Source organism: Panicum virgatum, chromosome 9N, assembly GCF_016808335.1.
Source record: "Panicum virgatum strain AP13 chromosome 9N, P.virgatum_v5, whole genome shotgun sequence".
Classification (NCBI taxonomy): Eukaryota; Viridiplantae; Streptophyta; class Magnoliopsida; order Poales; family Poaceae; genus Panicum; species Panicum virgatum.
In genome coordinates this window covers 63209731-63233395 of record NC_053153.1, presented here as the reverse complement: position 1 = coordinate 63233395, position 23665 = coordinate 63209731, and the positions used below count along the sequence as shown (strand labels likewise).

At 43.1% G+C, this 23665-nt stretch overlaps 2 protein-coding genes, 1 long non-coding RNA gene and 1 pseudogene across 5 annotated transcripts; 1 reads left to right on the top strand and 3 right to left on the bottom strand.

The window, feature by feature from the left end:
* The first annotated feature begins 1103 nt into the window (after positions 1-1103).
* LOC120692598 lies at positions 1104-3711 on the top strand (annotated as a pseudogene).
* Positions 3712-4341: 630 nt separating this feature from the next.
* On the bottom strand, positions 4342-5863 carry LOC120687880 (coiled-coil domain-containing protein 1-like). Its single transcript, XM_039969958.1, has one exon. It carries the CDS (start codon positions 5487-5489, stop codon positions 4644-4646), a length of 846 nt encoding a protein of 281 aa, XP_039825892.1. The 5' UTR covers positions 5490-5863; the 3' UTR covers positions 4342-4643.
* Positions 5864-6167: 304 nt separating this feature from the next.
* On the bottom strand, positions 6168-19711 carry LOC120687878 (protein HUA2-LIKE 3-like). 3 transcript variants are annotated; one of them, XR_005680900.1, is made up of 12 exons: positions 19176-19711; positions 16358-16434; positions 12635-14692; positions 11068-11512; positions 10416-10524; positions 10096-10208; positions 9825-10006; positions 8409-8877; positions 7707-8322; positions 7091-7271; positions 6565-6610; positions 6168-6491 (listed from the first exon to the last, which is right to left on the bottom strand). XR_005680900.1 is itself a non-coding variant. In XM_039969955.1 (12 exons), exons 1-11 carry the CDS (start codon positions 19299-19301, stop codon positions 6585-6587), a joined length of 4392 nt encoding a protein of 1463 aa, XP_039825889.1. In that variant the 5' UTR covers positions 19302-19709; the 3' UTR covers positions 6168-6491; positions 6565-6584. The 3 variants fall into 3 exon arrangements, 2 of the variants coding, with proteins under 2 accessions (XP_039825889.1, XP_039825890.1); XM_039969955.1 differs by having other exon boundaries at positions 7091-7261; positions 19176-19709; XM_039969956.1 differs by lacking the exon at positions 19176-19711 and adding an exon at positions 15425-15583 and having other exon boundaries at positions 7091-7261; positions 16358-16404.
* Positions 19712-21932: 2221 nt separating this feature from the next.
* Positions 21933-23257, bottom strand: LOC120687882. Its single transcript, XR_005680901.1, has 2 exons — positions 22642-23257; positions 21933-22500 (listed from the first exon to the last, which is right to left on the bottom strand). It is a non-coding gene; the product is annotated as an uncharacterized LOC120687882 (long non-coding RNA).
* Between the last annotated feature and the right edge of the window lie 408 nt (positions 23258-23665).

Sequence of the window (23665 nt, the reverse complement as noted above, 5' to 3'; positions counted from 1 at the left end):
ATGTTGCAAGAATAGCTAGGCTTCCTGAAGCGGCGGGTTTGAGGCTAAGTCAAACACGTCGGGCTGCTCTTCGTGAAGCGGCAAAGTTGATTACTCAAGTCCGGAGTACAAGGTAGTTCGCACATGACAAGCTTCAAGATGGTGAAATATTTGCCAAGGTGGAGATTGTTAGGAACATGTCAAATATTTTTTGTACTAAATGAGTTACATGGACTTGATGGTGTATTAGTAGTAGAGGGTTGAGTTAGTGGTAGACTTGTACCCGACCTCTCTATAAATAGAGAGGGCCACTATGTAATCAGGTGTGTGCTGAGTAGAGGCACCCCTACCACCACAAGGGAATCCACAGAGTGAGAGACTCGCTAGGGGCGCTGGTCAAGTTGGGCCGGTGCTCGGAGTGGTCGGTGTTGCTGTGGTTGCCGGAGATGTAAGCCTCGGCCGAACTCCGTTGTCAAATTTCTCGTGTCTCTGGCGTGGTGTGTGATCTCCAGTGAGCATCGTTTAGGTAGATCCCAAATCAAATCGCTTCCGCTGCAACGGTATCACAGCAATTCTGATTTACTCCGTTTATTTATGCAATGATGAAAACCGGTAATCCTAACTGTGATGAGTGGATTCCTTTTATGTGAGAAATGTTCTAAACGAAGGGGAAAAATGTTCAATCCAAAATACAAAGAGCTTGGAGAGTGAAGGGAAATGTTCCAAACGAAGAAAAAAATAATTCAGATAAATGTTTCAATCAAAACGAAAAAAAAAGTATTTTGAGTAGGGGATAAATTAAGATATTACAAAAAAGAATAAGTAGCAACAAAAGTATTTCAGATCAAGAAATAGTAAAAAGAGCAGCTAAAACATTCGTCGATTAGCTTGAAACAGCATCGCATCAAAACAAACCAAAGTGTTTCTAAACAATTAAAACAAAACCTAGCTCAAAAACTAAAGGAAACAAGAAAAAAAACGAAAACCACTGACTAACTAATATAATAAAGGCCCAGAAACAGCAGGCGCGAGCCCCCGGTTTCCACGGTTTCCTTCCTCTACGCCACGCCACCGTGTGCGAATGGTCGGGCCTGGTGTTTCTGGGCCACGCCACGCCAACAAACCATCGAGACAGCATGAGTTGCGTGTGCTACCGATACTCATAGCAACATCCAGAAGACAGCGGAAGAGTACTACCGATACTCCTCTCCATCACCATGCCTTCCCCACATGGTCGTCTTGATACTTGGTCCGGGACCAACCACCGCTTCGGCCGATCACAAACACCACGCATTTTATAATTCAACGCAGCATCCAGCAAGTCAAAGAAAACTCCAGGAGAAGTAGGAGGAGGAGGCGGCGGCAGCCGGAGCTCCGGAGGGAGTATCAATGGCGGAAGCAAGAACAGCTGGGTCTCTCCCGGTGGCCAACGTGCAGGTGCTCGCGGAGGCTTGCAACGGCGAGGTCGATGTCCAGCAGCAGGTGCCCGAGAGGTACCTCAGCAAGGATCCCAGCTCTGAGGAGGTCGTCGCCGGCGACGACGGTGCTTGCGCGATTCCGGTCATCGACCTCCGCAAGCTGCAGGACCCGCAGTCGTCGGAGGAGGAGTGCGCCAAGCTGGCGTCTGCCTGTCTGAACTGGGGCTTCTTCCAGGTGGGTGCATCGTCCATTTGCTTTGTAAGATCAGCATATACAGTGTGACCAAACCATGGAACGAATACGTGTAGCTCATCAACCATGGACTCCCAGAGGAAGTGACTGGAAACCTGATGAATGACGTGGACGAGTTCTTCAAGCAGCCGCTCCAAGACAAGAAGGAATGCTCACAGCAAGCCGGCAGCCTCGAAGGCTATGGCCAGGCCTTCGTCGTGTCTGACGACCAGAAGCTGGACTAGGCAGACATGCTCTACCTCCAGGTCCATCTAACCGAGTCCAGGGACCTGCGGTTCTGGCCTACTCGCCCTGCATCCTTCGGGTGATCTTCTTCCAACCAACAATGTCGTAAAAAGTTAAATGAGTTCAAATTTTCTCCATGAGTTTAAAACTTTTGCATCCACTGTTTATTTATATCTTTCCGATCTCAATTTCAAATCTGATGAAATTCATCAGGCATTCAGTAGACGTGTACTCCTCGGAGGCCAGGCAGCTAGCGTATCGCCTGCTGGAGTTCATGGCCAGGGGCGCCGGCGCCGAGCCGGCGTCGCTGCGAGCCGTGTTCGAAGGGCAGACCCAGGGCATGAGGGTGAACTACTACCCGCCGTGCCGGCAGCAGGCTGACCGGGTGCTGGGCCTGACGGCGCACACCGACGCGTGTGGCCTGACGTTGCTGCGGCAAAAGAACTACGACGTGCAGGGACTGCAGGTCAAGAAGGACGGCAAGTGGTTCGCCGTCAAGGCTCGCGAAGGCGCCTTCATCGTCAACGTCGGCGACGTCCTTGAGGTAGGTGATGCTTACGTGGACTCGTGAGAAGTTTTATTCATAATTAAGATGACTAGCCTATCAACCCGTGCATCTTCACGGGCTAATTAGAATCAATATAAAAAAATAAGATTTATAGATAATAATTATAATTATCTATCTCACATCCTCTTTTATCTATTAAATATTCTAATAGATACTTAAAATGCATATTTATCATTATCTAGTTGCAATTGATTTTATTTTGCATCACACCTCCATATGTGTTTGATATATGAACCATGTGTTTGTGAGTTGATACTATTATCTCTTCCATCATACAAGAAAACATGGTGACACATATCATGGATAGATTTTTATATAAATAATAACATAAATAATACATTAATAATGATAGAAATAACAATTTAGAATTTATATTGGTGTGTTTTAATATTTTGTTATAATTATATAATTTAGATTCAGATTTAGGGTTACTTAACTTTTAATTATGATATAATTAAATAAATATGCAAATTTAGGGGATCATTTGCATTATTTTTATAACAGCATAAGTGGGTAATTTAGTTATATGTTTGGGGGTTACTTTATTTTATTTTTATAATAGCAGAGGTGGATAATTTATTAGGAAAAATAACATATACAATGACAATTATGCCTTGAGTCGTCAAATTGTGCTCGGATGTTTCTGATTTTTATGAAAAAATTTAATTTTTTTTCTATTTTTAAATATTCATATTGGATCCTAAATGGCGTCATGTAGAGATTTCAAAAGGAGTCTCCAATTAGTAATAGTAAGATGTCATGATTTCTTGGCTATATTAGTTGCCAGAGATAGTATGAGCAGTCTTGTCCTATATTTTTGTTGTCTCCTACGCTGAATTGCTGATGTTATCCTTCATCTCACCTTAGATCATGAGCAATGGTAAATTCAAAAGTGTTGAGCACAGGGCCGTGATACACCCAACCAAACAGCGAATTTCTGTGGCACTGTTCCAACATCCTTGCGGGGATATGGTGGTTGGTCCTCTGCCAGAGTTCATGAAAGGCGATAAAGTGCGTTACAGATCAACCAATTATCAGGATTACTTGAAGCAATTCTACACAGCTAAACTTGATGGGAGGATGCACCTAGAGAGATTGAAGTTGGAGCAGTAGCTACCACTTGTACCGTACATCGTGAGGGATGGCACAGTTAAAAAAAAAACTTGTCCACGAATATGACTACCAGAGTATAATTCCATCTTTGACTATACAGCATGAGTAGTGTTTACTCTCAAGCTTTATGTATGTATGTATGCATCTATGCTGCATTCCGATCCTCAAGAAAATAAACATGACTCGGGAGTGCTCATGCCAAATTTTCAAACAAAAAAAAAAGAGAGGAGATGATGCCTCTCCCGGGCCCTGCTGCGTTGTCCGACGTGCGGCCCGTACCACCATGAGGAATGATGGGCTGTGAGGAGATGCAGCCGGGCCGAGAGAGAACATTTTGAGGGGATCTTTGATCTAAAAAGGAAACGCGAGAATAATGGCGGCATCATTCCAAAGAGTATTATTTTAGTTTGTAATGAGATACATCTAATTAAAATAATACCAAGTATGAAGAAAATATTGTATAGAAAAATACATAGAACCAAGCAAATACTCAGTAGATGTTATTTTTCTAGTTCTAACGCATATGCTGGTCAAAACTCGAAATTTCGTAAGTACTCAGATAATTCTTCAGAGATCCAAAACACCTAAAATAGTTTGCAAAAAATTTTACTAAATTTTGAAAAGCTAGGCTGTTACAATTAGCCACCTGAAATTTGCATTGCCTAAAATCCAACAGTTAATAATTAGTCTTATTTTTTATGGAATGCAGTACAGACTATCAAATACAAAATAGCACTGCCTCTATGAGCACCTCTGTCCGATCAAATACAAAATTGCATATGGTAAATAAATCAGTGTCTGGCAGACGGCCGTTATTAACATGTAGTAGAAAAATTTTGCTGGGACTACATCATATTATCCTTCAAAACTACTGATGGACAGCCAACATTGCAACCACAAATATGTAGATCAAAACACACCCCACAAGTAGAAACTACCGTACCTAATATATATATATATCCCCTACGTGAACAAAATGACCAAGCATGTAATCTTAAAAGAAACACGGGCGCACGTGACCGCAGTTAATGGAACTCCGGCCACGAGCGGCGGATGGCCGGCGGCGGCATGGGGCTAGCTAGCTAAGCTAGACGCCGCCGCAGCGGTAGGTGATCTTGCACGTCCTTCCCACCCTGACCACGTACGTGTGCTGCGGCTTGACGAGGAACGGCGGCAGCCGCAGCAGCGCCTCGCAGACGCAGTCCTTCTGCACCTCCTTGAGCCACCGGCAGCAGTCGCGGTACGCCCGGAGCTCCTCGTCGTGGTGGTCGTCGTCATCGTCGTCGTCGTCGTCGTCATCGTCTTCATCGTCGTGGTCATCGTCGTGGTCGGGGTCGTCGGTGTCGTGGTGGTGGGCGTCGTCGTCGTCGTCGTCCTCATGCTCGTCGTCGTGATCGGGGTCGTCGGCGTCGTGGTGGTCGTCATCGCCGCTGTGGTCATCGTCGCCGCTGTGGTCATCGTCGTGGTCGGGATCGTCCGTGTCGTGCTGGTCGTCGCCGTCCCGCAGGCGGCCGCGTCCCCGGCCGCGCCTGCGCCCGTGCCCGCCACGGGTGCGGTTGCCGTGGTGGTGCCCGCCGGTGCGGTTCACGGCGACGACGGCAGCGCCGTGCTGGCTGCCATTACTGCTCGCCATCAGGGCCGAGAGGCTGATCGCCGCCGCGCGGTGGCCGCGACGGTGCCGGTCGCGGTCACGGCGACGCTCGTCGTCTTCGTGATCATCGTCGTCGTCGTCGTCATCATCATCGTGGTGGTGATGCTCGTCGGGAGGGCTTGGCGGCAGGATGGAGCACGCCTGGCTGGCGATGGCGAACTGGCTGATGCAGAACGCCTTGGCGCCCTTGGCCGGCTGCGCCACGGCGACGGGCGCGAGGAGGGACGGGAGGAGGAGGAGGGCGGCGGCGAGCACCGCGGCGTGGGTCGCCGAGGCGGCCATCTCTGGCCAGCCGCCTGCTGCTACTCGGCGCCGTTGTGGCCTGGCCTCTCTAGTTCGCTGGCGGCGTGCGACATGTTTATATATATATAAAGATGCCCGTTATTTCAAGTAGTAGTTGGGTCAGCCCCTGCACGGCCTGGATTAGGTTCTTCGTACACAACTAGACGAGTAGGAGTGACCGGGGTCATCGGTGCATGGTCTGAATTAGGTGCTTCATGCCGGTGGCATGCATCAAGCGAGGGCCACCACCTTCTTCAGCCATGGCCACCTGCTTGTTTACATGGATGTTAGCAGCACTTGTAGCTGGTGAGAGGTTAGTGGCTCTTTGGTGATGCATGTAACTCAATTGTTTTTTAATATACTGGTATTCTAAAGGTCAGAGTTGGCATTGCATGTCAGCTCTTGGAATCTCCTATGGGCTTATATCAGTTTACTTGGACATTGCAGTTAAAATAGTCTACTTGACCTTAGTAGATAAATGGAACTACAGTTGTGATGACAGGAGGTGTGTAACATACTTGCTATACACGAAAATTGTGCTCAACCGAGCATCAAAGCTGAAGCTGTACAAATGGAACATTTGAATGCCGTTTTCTGCGGTTTGACAAGCAAATGCATGCGACGATCTTCAGCTGATGCATGAGGACTACTACGGAGTCTCCGGCTGGTGCAAGGGGCTAGGGGAAAATGATTTGTATTCACTCTTTGCCTTTATGTACGCTGTAATCAAACAGTTTCAGTAAGTCATCAGAGTAGCTGTATGTTGTCTGACAGGAGGCATTTATAAATGGACATCAACAATGAAGTCCCTCCAGATGAAACCGACGACCGCGACACTAACAAATACAATCTAAGGCTACAATCGCTTGATACAAGATACGGACTTCATCCAGAGAGCAATCCTGAGATACATATGTACAACCTGGAGATCTCGCTGGCGTCCCCACCCTGAGGTGGAGTGAACTCAGTCTTCCGGAACCATACTAAGAAAAGCATCAGCATCTGAAAGAAACAGGTCAGATCAAGCAGAGAAGGCTAAGGCAATCAGGCAATGCCAATGGAGCAAATAGCATACCATTTCAATTTCACAAAAAGTTATCGTGGTCTCCAGCCACCATGTCCTGCAATATGACAGATACATTTAGCATCCACAGTTTTTAATTCACCAAGAGAATCTAAAGATACTTTCTTTTCGAATGCCCCACAACAGTATATTAGCATCTCATACCAAGGAAATGATATGAATGCATCTTTGTTAAGTAACAGGAATTAGAATAAGTGGACTGCTGACGGAGGCTTACATTCTACATTCGAATGATATAAATGCATCTTTGTTAAGTAACATGAATTAGAAGTAGTGGGCTGCTGCTGTAAGCTAATTTTGAAGCAATGTAGGCCAAGATGAATCAACAAGAAGCTTGTGATTTAAAGTGTTCCCCTGTCTGTTTTCTAAACTGAACCTTTTGATTTAAACTGAAAATTTCTACCATAACAGCAAAATAATAGCAATTCCATACAAGTAAACCAGATTCTCCAAAAAAAAATCATATAAATGGATGCAACTTGTACTAGGAAACATATCAAAGCAACATGTAACATACCACCAGCTGCATGTGAAACTGGAGGCTCCATAGAATGTCTGGAGGGAGAATAGTTAGATATCCTAGGGGGCCTAGACCAGCCTGCACAAGGCCCTGGTGGAGGATCCGATGGTCGCCCATAGTGCATTGGGGCTGGTGGACCTTCAAAGTGGTCTGGAATCGGAGGAGGTCCTGCATATGACTCAACAACAAACCAAATCAACTCAGTGCTCATTGTGGACGATTATACAACAAACAACAGTAGATTCATGAGAAAACATTAGCAGATCCCATTTTGGATAAAAAGTGTTTTGCGCCACTGTCAATTACAGATTCAACATTGCTTTTGTGATATTTAGAATCGTGCCACCACTGTGAAACCATGTTCCGTTATGCCACTGCCATACCAATTCATGTAGCAAAATTTGTTAATTCATGCCACTCAAATTGGTACAGCAATGGCACGAACAGAACAAGTTTACACAATGGTTGCACAAGTCCGAAGTTCCGAACATTACAACAGCATGGCAAATATTGGAACTGTAATTGACAATGGAAGACATTTTTATTAGGTCACATTTCAGCATGAAGACCATGATAAATAAAGAGAGGTTCGCAACAGTGCCAAGAAGAGTACCTGGCGGAAAAGCATATCTTCCCCTGTCAGCAGCCTCATGGTGCATTGGCCCCCTAATAGCTCGATCATCAAAATGGTGTCCTCGATCATCAAAATGATGTCTTCTATCATCAAAGTAATGGCCTCTATCATCGTAGTGATATCCTCTATCATCGTAGTGGTAACCTCTATCATCAAAATGATGTTGTCTGTCATGCCCGTGTTGCCTTCTGTCACGTCTGGGATGACCTCGATCATGTCCATTGTACTGATATCTCTCAGGATACGGAGGACAGTTATTACCCCAGTGGTGTGGCCTTTGTTGGTGTTCTGGTGGCACAGGAGGGAATTGATTTGGAGGCGGCGGAGGGGGTGGTGGTTGCATATGATATCCCTCATTAGGAATTGATGTAGTTGGAGGCCGATGATAGTTATTTCCATGGTATGGTGCTGGGGGTGCAGGGAAATTGCTATGGGGACCAGGAGGATTGAGTGGTGCCATCGGTGGGGGAGGTGGAATCTGATTTGATTGCCCACCATATCCTGAATTATTAAATGGTGGAGGCGGCAATGGTGCAACAGAAGGATTCATGTTACCTGGGTGCTCAATAGAATGTGGTTGTTGATTTTGAATATTCTGAAAAAAAAGCAGCACCTGTTAAGTACATGATATTATGATTGCATAATCTGATAATCTCTTGCACAGGAACAAAATATACATACATATGTAGCTCTTGGAGGATGCGGCCCAATGGGATCAGATGTCGTTTGTAATTTTGGCTGCATCTGCGCACTCTGGGGAATGGGGGCAGGTGGCGGAGGTGGCACAGGTGGAGGAGATGATGGCAATGGCGGAGGTGATGGAGGCCTATCCACAGGAAGGGGAGGACCAACATCTGAAGGGTGTTGATCAGATGGCGTACAATTAGTGCCACTTTGCTCTGGTAGGCATTTGGTGGTAACTTCAGTTTCAGATGGTGGAGCTACATCCTCCATCTCAAGCTCACCATCAACTTCTTCGAGAATGTGGCGATGCTTCTCCAAAGGCATTTGAGATTCCACGTTGTCATCATTATCTGGAGCATCCTGTTCAGGTGTAACAGCTTCAAAGCTCCTATCTTCAGAGGAGTTTCCATCTTCTTCTTCAAGTACTTTTGTGCAGATTATGTTGGGTAGCTGAAAACCAGCATTACTGTTGAAAAATAATGAAACACGTAAACCATGAGGAAATCAGAGGAAAATAGCAAAAACTTGCCCATAGATGGTGTTGCATGTTCTATATGCTAACTGATTTGCTAAATTGATAAGGTCAAATTCAAATGCCCTTGGCAGTTGGCACCACGATGCAACAGATGCATGTCCACACTGCATGTATCACACATGGACCAGAACACATCATCACATATTTTTCTACCATGTCTTCCATATCTATTATAAAAGGGTGCTCACTAGTGATTGTTTAGTCTTAAGCAACTTTCCAAGTCCTCCCTTATATTCCAGTGATAGTTCTATTACATTTGTTTAGCTGATGTAGAGTCAGATATCATAGCAAAACGAGGCAGCAAATCAATTTAACATTGTTGGAAAAAAAAAAGTTTCCCGAAAATATTTGCTGATTCTTTGCTAGTACCATTTACCCACAAATCACAATAGTACACAGCTTAACATGAACCAAGAGAATCCCAACAAGAATGCATTAAGAAAAAAAAAACGTGAGAGACCATGGGTCCAAATCACAGAAGGAACACTTTTCATGCATGAACATGAGGATATAGGGATAGGGAATTAGGGATACCCTAATCAGGCTTACCAGAGCTAGTGCATGTTCTCATTTTATGGCCAGTCAATTCATATGGTCCTCATCTTAATAGTTAATTGATACGCATAGAGCAAGAAACAATAGAAAAAATGGAAACTTATGACACTATAGCATATAACTTAAAACAATGATCCAATCCAATACATGAAAGAGGTTGAACCCCATACCTCGTTTCCCTTATGTATTGGTAAACAACAAATAAAAGTTAGTGCTTATAGCACTGTAACATGCAAACAACACAAACATGTAAAACTATCACGCTTCCATAAAGATTAAACAAATTTACATTCCAGTAACACAAAAAAGGGATAGCACCATACCTCCCATACTCATCAACAAGCATTCCTTCATTGTCACGCAAAGGGTCATTTAGAGCTCTCTCTGTTCTTGAAGGACGGTGAGAACTTCCAAATGACGCCTCATTGATAGTCTCAATTTCCCTAATATGGTGACGGATGACGTACTCTGAAAGTGTTTTTCTTTCGAGCCAAAGTTTCAAAACCTGATAATCAAATGTCAAACTTGTATGAGGCAAAAGAATGACAATGCTGCACATGATATCTATTCTACCGGACCATCAAAGGCACTTACCTTGAGGCATTGCTTTCGATTCTCCCATGCTGAGTTTCCAGGGGGCGCAGAAGCATAGAGTATTCGAGGTAGAACTGCCTGAATAAGAGAGGGATATACATCTCCAGCTCCACCTACATGATTTGTAACGGTAGAATAAATACCACCACCACAACAACAACAACATAGCCTTTTTCCCAAGCAAGTTGGGGTAGGCTAGAGATGAAACCCGAAAGAAATAAGTTCAAGGTTGCGAGAGATGAAACAATAAGATGAAACCCGGTAGAATAAATACCATTGTAACAAAAAAAAAGCCAAATTTGGGAAGACTATACACATGCCTTTCTGGTTGCGAGAGCATTGTGTTATTGAATCTACAAGAAAGAAGAGGTCCACCCTCTTATATAAATTTGATTCCTTCTCCAGATGTTCAACGATAATGTCAATTGCCTAGACAGTCAAACAAAGAAAAGGCATCAGAAAATGTTGATAGATGGCACTTTTGGTGGATGAAATGAAAGGCCATGTGTTTCTCATGGTAAGCGGAATGTGCATACATGTTTACATAAATTTCACAAAGTAAATTAGAGTTCAGAAGTGCTATGTCTGGAAGGATTATCACTTGTTATTTCCAAATCCTCAAGTTTATGGTAAGTCTTCTCATATCATGTCTAAGAAAGTGAGAACTATCGTAGATGGCTCACTTTGGGAATTAGCTACATTCATGAAAATGATAAGCTTGCTCCTCGAGCTAGCGGTTGGCATAAAGAACATCAAATCACCAACAGAATAAGAAAACAAATATATGCTAATCAGTCCACCAATAATCCAGTATACCAATTAAAGAATTACATATCATAACTCCAGAAGCAAAAAATAAAGACAATTTGAAAGAAAAACCTAGCTACAAACATGGATGAAGGAATCACAACAAAAAAGTGTTCTCTGTAAACAATAGTCAATAGCAACAAAAGAGGAGATGCAAGGTCTAACCTCACCAGCAATGCCAAATTTAGCACACTCGATAGCAAGACGTGTCGCACGTGCAATACTTTCTTTTGTTCTCGTCATTGTAGCAAGGAAATCTTTGAAAGACCTTCTTGCCACATTGGCTTCATCATGCCCTGCTAATTTCTTCTGTTGAATGCTATTAAAGGGACTCCTAGAATGAACATTATCATTTGCAGTGGTGGACCTGATAATCCGATTTGAAGGTGACAACTGACTGTGCGATCCTTCCTTCGGAGGTGTATTTACTGATGTTTCAGGAATATACTTGGCATTTAAGAAGTTATCTGGAAAGGAAGTTGATCGTGAGAACCTTCTAGCTTGTGCAACAGCTATAAGTTCTTTCATTGGCATTGAATCTGGGGAAGTGCTCTTGTCCTTTAGATTTCTGTGGTTCAGTTCTTTTAATGCCAAAGATGAGAACATATGCCTGCAAGAAAAAAAAAATAAGGAAAGTCATGCCATCTCAAAAGGTTGCCTTGTGAATTTAAACACCAACGTAGGAAGATCCGAACAGCAAGACAACACTGTGCTCTACCTAATCTACAATATTAAAGCAAGACAACACTGTGCTCTACCTAATCTACAATATTAACAAATATTCCATAAAAACTGTAGACCTTGCATTCAGAATTCACATAAGAGAACATCAGCCTTACTTCTGCTTCACAGCATGATTGAAGTGGGGAAAACAAACATGTTCCATTTATTTCGCAATATTTGCCCTTCTTTCTTGGGAAGCAACATTTCAAAATGTATGTCCATAAGTGGGATGAGTGTAGCTTTTAAAAATGAAAGTGCAATAATTGCACTATTTTCACTCCCAACCCCTGCTTTTATGCTGTGACAAAAGCATGTAGGTTGATAGCACCCATCATCTAATAGGAATTTTGTGTTTTTAATAAAAAAATCCTATATTTATAGTTTCTGGGTCAATACACATTTCGGATTTGGACAGAAGATACAACACACACTTTTAGGATAAAATTTTGATTTTTTTTTACAAGTGGAACCGATCCAATATGTAATACAGAAGAAATACTATTTCATAGAACCATGTGAATACATAGGTTACCCTACCTACATGCCAGCAGACTGATGAAGAATATTTGGTACTCTCCTAGGTTAACCATCACATAGACCTATTTTTGCAAATGCAATTTCAAATGTAGACATCTACAGCAAAATAATCAACTTTAACATTAATAAAAAAAATGAAAAGGCCCACTGTAATAAAACTTTGGAAAAGCATGTTTTTCTCGAACACGCAGGAGAGCTGTGTATCTTTGTATTAAGAAGAGAGAATTGGCCAATTACAACAACCAATCACACACCTTGGGCCAGAGTGGGCGACGGTAGTGAAACACAAAAAAGAGACTATTACAGAAAAAAGGTAGAAGGTATTAAAAAGAAACTTTGGAAAAGCATGTTGAAAACAGAAATAGCATAAGCACTAAATTGTACAAGAGCAATGACGGACACGTGCATAGAAAATACATCATGGTAAACAAACAAATAAATGGTAACATAAGCATAAAAATCAAGATCTTACACTTCAGATGTCCGGGTGTCTGCATCGGATTGTATACTGGATGATTTAGTAGCCAACGAAGAGTTGCTTGCCGTATCACCCACATTGTTTACGGATTCCGCTATAACAATCTCACCATGGCATATAGCATTGGTGATCACATTGTTGCTTGCATGGTCAACTGGCTTATCAGTTCCGTCAACATCACAGGCAGCTGAGCCAAAGGCTCTTGTCTCTTTGACATGGATTGTCACCACATTTTCACTAGCTTTCTCCAAAGATGAAGATAACCGGTCAGGTACAGATGTGGTTTGTGTAGCATCAAGAGCAGGCTCATTCGATTTCATACAAAGGGCTGAAGTTTTCCCACAGACATCATTATCCAGTTCATTACAAACCAAGGAACAATTGACAGCTTTGCTATCCATATGGGTTTCTTCACATATATCGCCTTTTGTCATGATATGATTGTCATGATTGTTTGCTTTTGAAGGAACTGAAGCAGAATAAGAAACAGCATTATTTTGAAAAATTGATTCAGAGGTATATTTGCCAGATGGACTATGCACAAACTCTGTGTCCAAAGAAGGTCCAGGGCTTTGAACTATTCCAGGTTTATTAGATACAGTGACTACTGCATCAGCAGATATATTAGAATGGTTGTTTCCCATTGACAAAGAACCATCTAGAACCATGTCACTGTGCCCTGTAACTTCAGGTATACTATTGTTAGTTTCAGCAACATTAGCAGACATTGCTTCTAAGGCTCGATGAAGACGTTTTGATGGAGGTAAAGCAGCTTCAACATCCAATGCCAAAATCTTTGGATGGTATTCTTTGTTCTTCCAAGAAGGATGACCCTCCCTTGATAGGAAAGGCATATCAAATTTGGATGATGGATTAGAAACAGTATTTACCACTGCCGCAACCTGATCAGCTGAATAATCTTTGATAGGTAATGCAGGTGTATAATGTGTATCGCATTTGTCTGCAGTTATAGCGATCTCTAGCTTTTTATTAGAAACATCAATATCATCAATTGGTGAATCCTCCAATTGAGACCTTCCCATTCGGACCCTTGCCCTTTTGACCAGTGGCAAGTGCTCATCTCCATCTGACTTATTCACTTCATTCTTCGAATTTGGAGAATCTGGAAGGATTTCACTGTATTCAGCCTGCAATTCTTCACCTTTGTTTGGTGGTGTACAATCTTTATAATGTGTAAGAGGCTTTCTGTCTGCTTTTCTTTTTCTCTTAAATACTGAATTGTCCATTGGAAGATTAGATGTACCATTTGATTTCAATTCTGTCTCTGAAGCTCCGTTTTCAGATGCTTCACTGTTACAGGTACTATCCACCTTAACAGGAGAGTTCAACTTTCTCTTGCTGCTAATAGTCTCCAAAGCTACAGATTTGTTGAAGGTGCCTATACTAGAATGCAACAAAACAGTATCTGATGTAGAAATAGCACCTGAGTTGGCTTTGTCATCCTCTGTGTGACTTTGACAATCCAAAAGTTTACCAGAACCTTGAGCTTTTCTTGATTCAACACTTATTGAACTTCTTGACTTCCGCAGCGATGGAACCCTACTACGTGTATAGCAATTCTGCGGCTGTGCATCCCTTGGTTTGTTTGAAAATGCATTAGGACACAAAGGAATATCCCTCATTTCATCAAGGATGGTTACATTTTCAGTAGGCTCATAAGGAGCAGAATTTACAACACAGGGCTCGTCACCCTTTACAGTGACAGAAGGCCCATCAGAATTGACCATGTCAGGATTCCTGGTAGTGATAGAATGATCTTCTATCATTTTACCACTATGCGTATTGGATCCATTGACCTGATTTTCAGTATCTAAGCAGCTATTATTTTCAGCAAGCTTTTCTACAACTGGCTTTACTTCATCAGCAGCCAATTCAAGCTTATTATTATCTCTCTCTTTTAAAGAATCATAAACTTCAATTATTTCATCAACTGCTCTCAGAAAATCAGCCCCTTTACCATGTCGCTTAGCAAGTAGGGACCTTTTTTTCTCTTCCGTGAATGCCTCAAGATCAGTGTAATTGCAGAAAGCACTGCAAAAGAAGAAAGTAAGAGTCATGCATAAGTGCAGACTTCTCCATAAGGTAATTTAGTTCCATGCTACAAATTTTGTGCACAGCAGCATGCAGACCACAGCCAACAGGGAGAGGTGACGGAGGGAGAGACTGAGAGAACAATGATTGCTTGCAGTAATATTGTCCCTCTGCATACTTAGTCTCGCCAAAAAGAAAAATATAACTATGTGGGTGAATTTCGTGTTGTACAACATACTTCTCTTTGATGAAATAGCACTCACTCTCATGCGCGTTAGAGGAATAATAATAACAAAAAAAAAACAGATATTGCTGAACCATAATGATATAGGGCCTCGACAGTCGGGAGTTCCATAGAGCAATAGCCCCACAATCACAGTTTCAAATAGTTGTGTTAGTGTGTATTCAATTTGTAGCCCCCAAGCACTGCCACCTCTGAAGCACTATCATTATTGCGTAATAATGAGGTCATTCCAGGGAATATCTTTATGATGAACATTTTTTAGGTTTCCTACCTACTTGAAGAGCAATTTTGCCTTCGCTTAATCATACTGCTAGTTCAGGGGACATCTTCAAGTTCAACCAAACTTGTTGGTTCTCAGCACTCAGCAGGTAGCAAGGACCATATACAGGCAACGAATTACTTTACCAGGTTCCCTCAATACACAATATAGTACTTCAATTTGTCAATGAACCAACACAAGAAAGTGGACTTTTAGGCAGTTTGTTTACCCTATTTGTGGAAAATGGAATCTCCAAAGCCAGAAGTGGGCGAACTCGATTAGCTTCAACACTTGATTTGATCAGCATTTCCAAATAGCCCAAGTCAACTCTCCCAAGAAACCTTTCACCTTAGGATCAGGGACTTTGATGTGGCAATTAACTAGGGCACTTTCATAATTTAAATGAAAAATAGAACAGGTCAGTGTGTTTGTTTAGAGGGAGATAATTATAAGCCCTGTTTGGAATACTGGTACCCAACATAAATTGTGCAGCAAACCTCATTGGCCCACATAGCGCGTAGCTAGGAAGATAGCAACCCTACCTACACCCCCCCCCCCAAAAAAAAAAACCAACACACATATAAAATGTGCATATAAGGCATGGAGCAAGAATACTACACAGTTTACATGCCAATCACAGGTAAGGGAACAAAACACTAAACCTTAATATTCACATTAACCATCCCAAATGGTGTCTGATTTGTAACTGTAGCTTATTAACAACTTAATTTATTTCAAGAAAGACGTATATGCATACAACTACATAATATCCCAAGAAAGCAATTACAAATAAACAGATCATGTTTGATCCACTCATAAAAGAACCAAACACTTGATTATCAGTATTTGAGGAAGAACTACCAAAAAAAGTACGAATATAAGCTAATAACTTGGATGTTTCTAAAACATGATCCTGGTTATTAAAACGACGTTTAAACGTCGTGAAAACGACGTTTTCACGAGAAAACGTTCTTGTGAAATCGACGTTTAAACGATAAAACGTCCATCGTTTCGTTAAAATCTACCCTCTATTCGTTTCGTCGTTTTATCGTTTTAATAACCCTGAACATGATGTTCAGAAGATACAAAGTAACTCATAAACTCAAATAAAAATGAGAATGGTTCGGGGTGGGTGGGTGTGTGTGGGGGGGGGAGCCCTTACATCTGTTTAGTACCATAAAAATAGACCAGTGGCTTCTTTTTAGCAGAAGACTGGCCCCACTGCTCTGGTTCACTTATCTGCAACAGTATGAAAATTCACAAAATGAGAATACTTCTCCATATTTCCTCAAGAGAAAGGTAACTTATTTTTCTCGAATGCGAAAAAGGTAACTTATGAAAGTGCAAAATCAAAATTGATACAAGCAAATATCTCATGCGGTCATTCTGACATGAACACCTGCTCCCTACTAGGGTAGCCAGACCTAAAGTATGGGGAAATAGAAAGAATAAGTCCGCTATACTAGCTAAAGTCAAAAATAAAACCTCAGGCAAAATGGATTTATTCGGAACCCTAATCACTCTTAGGAAAATGTCTACATCAGCCAAAGAGCAGACAAAAAGTTAACAGTATGCCTATAAAAGAATACAGGATGAGAAATTTGCAAGGATATCAATGTAACAGGAGTTCTGACAGGAAGCACCTAGACACCCTAAGCATTTTAGCCAATTGGGGGCAAAACACAAACAAGAAATAACAAAATATCAAATCAGCAGTGAAGAATATTGTATTTGTAAGTATTTTATGGTCCAAAATCATGAGTAGTACGCTATCAATCATAAAATGGCCAACATACAGCAACTATAGATGCTCAACCAAGGTTCTCAATCCATTCTATTTGTTCAGGTAAGGAATTTTGGGAGCTGCATTTTCCAACGCAACACAGGCCGAAGTCAATGCACTTGATTCCATCCAAATACCGACCATTTCAGCAAACAATGCCACAATGGCTTAAATACATCCCCCAACATTCCTGTACCAACCAATGAGAGACTGCCAATGGCCCAAAAACATCACACATGGACATGGAACCTAAGAATTACCAATGTTCTCCCAAGTTATGGCCTACTGACCTCTCTGCAAACACATTTCAAACCAAAAGCGTACATCCAAGTAAAAGCATTATGGGCCCTACATTTTCTCTTACTCTTCAAGCAAATAATAAAGAGTAGGAAGGTTAAAAAAACGTTATTAAACTTCATTTAATCGAGATTAAACGCTAAATGGAGGCATAACGTCTATGTTTAACCTAAGTTTAATCTACGTTTAACCTTCCTAGGCGCTAGTCAATAGGCTAGCGCCTGCCTAGCAACTATCGTTTTCTTGAACATTGAAGAATAGTACATGCAGGACCAGCTTTTGTAGTCTTCTAAAATCCTGGATGTGCAGTATTTTGACATGTGCAAAAGTAGTGGCCAATTTAAACAAAACACATGGCTTGCCAGATTTTTTTCTTTAAATTAACTTCAAAAATTAATCTGTTTAATGAAAACAATTGCATACTCTTCATACAATGGAATGGAATACAGGAATGGCACATTATCAAGCATTCCATCACAGGAACTAAACAGAAGACATATAAACTTTATATGTTCAACTACAGTACTGTACCTACCAGGAATGAGAATACATGTGCAGTGGTTCAACGAATGTGATGAAAATGAGAAGAGTGTTGAAGTGAATGAAGACATTATACAGAAAGCGGCAGCAAAAACTAGAGAAACCTCAATAGAGTGCTAGCACAATAGAGGAGTCAGAAGAATTCTACGAACTCTGAAGCAGATAAATCAAGTTACTAAGCACATGGCACTACTTGTGGGACTCCTAACATAAGGAGAGGCCACCTTTCATTAGTTCATCAACCATGCCTTGACCTGAACTTAAAACAAAACGTGAGAGAACATTTAAGACTCATTTTAGTTGCAAAACGCTCTTTAGTACCAACAAAAAGGAAGCTACTGATATCTACTCCCTCCATTCCAAATTGTAGGTTGTTTTGGCAAATCTAGATACATAGCTTTGCTATGCACTTAGATAAACATTATGTCTAGATACATAGCAAAAAAATTATGTATCTAGATTTGCCAAAACGACCTACAATTTGGAACGGAAGGAGTACTACACAGAGTATAGATAGAAAAAAAATGAAATCATCAGATGCTAAATTTAGGAATGAAAAAAAAATCAAGATGCCAAAGTACCGGCATCTACCCTAGAAAACATCCTTTCCCTTGAAGGCATCAGGCAATCAGTAATTTTACATGTGGAACCTACCAAGGAAACCTGTCAACTCTGTCACAAATGACACGAGCATCTTGCTTTTGTACTAGTAAGTTTGAACCAGGCAAGCGCTAAGAGCAAATCACTAAGAACAAAATCCTTATCTGTAACTGCTAAGTAATGAAATCCATAGATCGAACTGGGGCGAAGTCTTACTGACACATCCAAACACAGGAAAGGTAGCCCCTACTCACCCAAATCCTACCCAATCCCCCTGCCATAAATCAACAGCAACACCAAATCTGGACCAAAAGAAAGCAACAAGCAAATCACCAATAATTGAACCAAGCTAGGTCAAAAATTGCAGTAGAAATTAGCCCCTACACCCTCCTCAGCAGAAAGTAACAGAAAGGAGCTTGTTTTTATTAAAGATCCTATCTTTATTGAACATGTGGTAACCGAAATCCTAGCTGCACAAAGCCCCTGTGCCATGCAGCAACAGGACGACAAAATTAGCACAGATTAGCAGCTAAGATGGCCAAATCGGGGCAGGAAGACCGTGGGCAAACATAAGATTTGACAGAACCGGCCGAAGCGCAGCCCCAAGTCCCGGTTCTCCAACCCCCCAGGAAACCCTAAGCGAAAAACCCCCCGCCCATGGCCCAGGAGGCCAGAATCCCCGGACTCCAGGCTACCCAGGCCAGCAGGAGGCCGCAGATCAGCGAGCAGGGCAGTAAGAGGAGCTAGAGGACGCACTCACCATGGCCGGCCAAGCCGGGAAGCCCTTCATCTTGGCGAGCACGAGGTCGCCCACCTTCCACTTGGCCGCGGCTGCGGCCGCCGCGGCGGCCGCTGCCGCCGCCCGCTTCCTCTTGGCCGGCGCCATCGCCCGCACCCACGCCCCACCCGTCCACCGGCCCGCCGCCCCCGCCCGCTACCGATCAGGGGTCACAGGTCACAAGGCGCCTCCGCGTCGGCTACCGCCTGCACCCGTGGAGCAGCGGCGGCTCCGGGGGAAGCCACGGCTCCGCTCGCCGGTGGTCCTACTTCTCTGGACGGCTGCGGCGGTGGCGGCGGCGAGGGGAGGAGGCATGGGAGGGGGGAGCAGGAGGAGAAGTGGCTTTGGGGATTTTTATTTTTATTTTTCCTCCTCTCTCGGTATTATTTTCTGCGCGGTTTTAGTAGTTTACTCGATCGTGCGACTGCGCCTGTGCTGTTTTGGGAGGGAGGAGAGGAGGGAGGGAGGGTTGGTAGTTCGGTGGGGAAGGAAGGAAGGCGAGGGCGTGGGAGGGGCGAAGTGGTGGAAGTGGCGGTGCGCGTGAGGGAGGCGGCCACGGTTATGTGGACAGAGTGGCTTGCCGCCGCATGCCCATCTCCATATCGGTCCTGTGGGTTTGCCCGTGACCTCAGTTTTTGGACCTGCGGTATGACAGCCCCCAGCATTGTACTTAAGAATCGGGTCGGCAAACGGAGAACCGGACCGAAAGAGTTGAGAATTGAAACTGAAACAACCCGATAATTCGGGTCCTATTTCTTAAGAACTGAATTTAATTCGGTTCTGTTCTAAATTAATTGAGAGAACCAAAACTGCTTAACATTCAACCCATTAATTCATTATAAGCCCATGAAGCAACAGTTTAACTGGCCACACCACACCAGATTGCAAACCCTAGAGCAACTCCTGCCACACACCCCGTAGCTCCCGATCTTCCCACCTATTAGCCGCCCTTGGTCTCATACCCCGTCCCACCCGAGTTCCCGACCGCACTAGCCCACTCCATCGACCGCCCCTGTATTCGGCCTCCGCGCTCAATCGCGTCCCGGCCACTGCCGCCCAGCGCCCTGGCCCCTGGCCCTCGGACCGCTATTGAATGGCGCTTGCTGGCGCGCGGGAAGGACCTACCTCACCATCCTGGCTCAGCCCAAGGAGGCGCGGCGCTTCCTCGCCGGCAACTGCGGGCTCATCGAGCGGTGACTCACCAACATCGCCGAGCACCTCGGTGCCCGCGCTTCCTCGCTGACCTCGGGGTCGTGCTTGGCAGGCTCAAGGCGCCTGACGGTGGGCTAACATCCTAGACATCCTCGAGGTCGAGTTCCACCGCCTGCTCGTCGAATGCGCCGCTCGCGATGCTGAAGCTAGATTTGTTTTTTTTTTCTTTTTCATCCAGTAAAATTTTGTTTCCCTCGGTTAGAACCGGAACCGAACCGAAAGAACCGAACCGAAAGAACCGAAACCGAAATTTGTAGGTTCCTACGTGTGTGAGAAGAACCAATCAATTTCTACTTTTTTGGGAATTGAATATTTGAAAGAACCGAGGAACCGAGCCAATCAGATCGGTTAGAACCGAATGTCCAGCCCTACTTAAGAAAATGGCTTCTCATGGAGATCGAGAAATTCTCGGAACTCCCGCCCCACCTTTACACAACGGCGCAAAGATCATGTGAGATTGGGCCGTGTCATGTCCAGTGCTTTGGGTGGGACCAGTGAGGAGGATTTTTCTTTTTTATTTTTGCACAAATAGTGAATCGAACTCCAGATCGGTTGGTTTTCTTTCTCTAAGTGCTTTGGGTGAGACCAGTGAGGAGGGTTTTTCTTTTTTATTTTTGCACAAATCGTGAATCGCCAGACCGGTTGGTTTTCTTTCTCTACTCCCACCCAGCTGTGATTGAGTGTTTTCTTTGCACCTGGTGTTAGACTGTTAGTGTAAGCCGACTATGCATAGCTGTTAAGTCTAGCAATAATTAAATCATCAAATCGAGCAGGTCCAAATAATGCTTTTTTATAAGGATGTTTACGCAGCTCCAGTTTTGAGATCCTAGATTAAAACTACAGTTCATAGATCAGATTAAAAGTAGTTTAAATATTTATATTTAGTCAAAACTTAAGTATAATAATTCATCTAAATGTTTCTAGCATACATTTAACTCCAGATCCAGAATATTGGAAGTTACCACTACCTAGCTACCTTGAAGCAATCCACAAATTTTCTAGATTTGGAACTCCACCAAAGATCCATGTAAATATGCAGACATGGTAGGATTATTATTATAGTGTACTATGCTGTTAAAATACATATAAAATTTGAAAGATAGTGTGTAGACTGGAAACTAGCCGAACACCATCTTTTTATGCATTTTTTTTGTGAGAAGATATACTACACCACTTATAGATGGCAAAAGACTGAAAAGCATCCGAACGCCAGCCTTCTATGCATATCTTTCATTTTTTAACGTTCCTGCACAAAGATATAACACAGCACCAATAGGTGACACGAGATTGGAACCAACTCAGCACTAGCATTTAATGCATATCTTCCATTTCTGTTAATTTCCCCACAATTGCATCTTTAATCTAATATATATCAATAGTGTTAGTTGATTATGAAAACTGATGATAAGGCAAATTAGGTTCTAACTATAGTCAAGATCAGAGATGTAGCTGTGTTTATTACACATGTATTATAGTATCAGGATTTATTTCCAACGGTTCACTAAGAAAGATACTCGTGGTAGTAGATTCTTTAGAAGTGGAATGGTGAGATTAAGATCGATGGCAATAGTATAGCGAGGGATACATTTTTTTTTTTGGAAAACTCAGGCCATCGTGATTGACTGATTGGTGCAAGAGCATCTCCAATAGATCTTGTATTTTGGGTAAGTTGGCTAAAAAAAAGACAAAAAAAACTTCCATCTAACAGATATTCTATCTACTTCCTCTTCTATCCTTCTTTTTGTATCTAGAGGGTGCCGCAGGGCAAAAATACCGAGTTCATCAGCTCTTGTATCCCGCCTGCACGGCCTGGCGCCCTGGCCCCAACCCGCGACCCGCAGCTCTGGCTCCACCGGCGCGAACTCCTTTTCTCCTTCCTCTTGCTCGGGCTGGTGGAGTCCGATTCGTCACCGGCGAGGTCGGTCGTGCCGGCGGTCCAGAGGAAGGAGATCTCGCTCCCCGTGTCGGACGTGGCGCAGCTCGGCCTGGGCGTCTCGGCGAAGAATTGAGATGGGAGGAAGTCAGACCTGCGGGTGCTTGATCGAAGAGGGTCATGCTCCGCTGATCCTTTTTGCTGGTGGATCAGCCCTACCATCTGCTCATGATTGCAGGACAAAACAGAAGGTGGACGAACAGTTCAAGAGTGAAATTGGGATGGGAAAGGCACTGATATGTGGATCAGAAGGGAAAAATAAAATCAATCAACAAAAAGAGCAGATCGACGGAAGAAACTTACGCGTAGCTCGTAGTTCAATCAGAGGTTGACTTCAGGATCTCACAAGGGTAGCAGCTCATCGATGCAGGCGGGCTTAGTGGATCGTGCGCCAAATGCTGGTTCTGCGCCGCCATCTCCACCAGGCCAAGGCCCCCTCATCCACGCCGAGGTGGCCGGTGTCGCGGCCGTCGCCGGCGAGCATAGGAGGCGGCATTTGGTGAGCGTGCAAGGGAGAGAAGGAGGCAGAAGAGGAAGAGAGGTGTGCTTGTGGTTAGATTTAGAGAAGCTATTGGATTTTATCATTTTTTTGGCTAGATATTTTGTTTTACATAATAGCTAAATTGGAATTTTAGCTACTCATAAATACAAGAGCTCTTGGAGATGCTTTAATATCTATGCGTTGTATCCGATGAATATGTATTTGCGTATTTCGTGTGACTTGTGTTGTAGTGGGATCTCTACAAGTCTTATATATTCTGAGGGTAGGGATTGCATAGTAAATTCGCTAGTTGGTTGCAATTTATGAGGCATATACTAGATTACAACTAATATATATGAGGAACTTTTTTTCTAAGGTTTAATATCAAATTGGAGTTATATAAATTAACTAAATAGCAAATTTGTACATTACAAAGCTGAAGAATTAACTTTTACGTTTGTAATATAATTTCGGTTGTTGTTGACTTTTATCTTCGCTGGGAGAGCTGATTGCAATATGCATTTCATTCACGCTTAGACATATGCACAAGAGGCATATTTTCTACTGATATTATTCAGATTGTGCCTTCTTGATATATAACTCATGATTCTTTCACGTGATACTTTTCATGGTGTGCATTGGGATTTGGGAGGAAACCGAGGATTTGTTTTGCATGGAGGAGGAAACAAAATATAGCTTAACCTCTACATATGCGCATGGAGACAATTTTTCGATTTTGGATCGAAATACACACTATATTTTAGCAATGAACAATTGCCAAGAATAACACAATTGCCAAGAATAACGTATGTATGCTTCACAATTACTCTCATTAATTCATTATTG

Bases quoted from the DNA above. Each gene is read 5' to 3' on its own strand.
- LOC120687878 (XM_039969955.1), bottom strand. From the start codon at position 19,301: ATGGCGCCGGCCAAGAGGAAGCGGGCGGCGGCAGCGGCCGCCGCGGCG. The intron at 8,323-8,408 runs GTATGTATATTT...CTTTTTTTTCAG, and splicing joins ATCCTCCAAGAGCTACATAT to AATATTCAAAATCAACAACC. The intron at 6,611-7,090 runs GTATGTTACATG...GTCATATTGCAG, and splicing joins AGTTTCACATGCAGCTGGTG to GACATGGTGGCTGGAGACCA.
- LOC120687880 (XM_039969958.1), bottom strand. From the start codon at position 5,489: ATGGCCGCCTCGGCGACCCACGCCGCGGTGCTCGCCGCCGCCCTCCTC.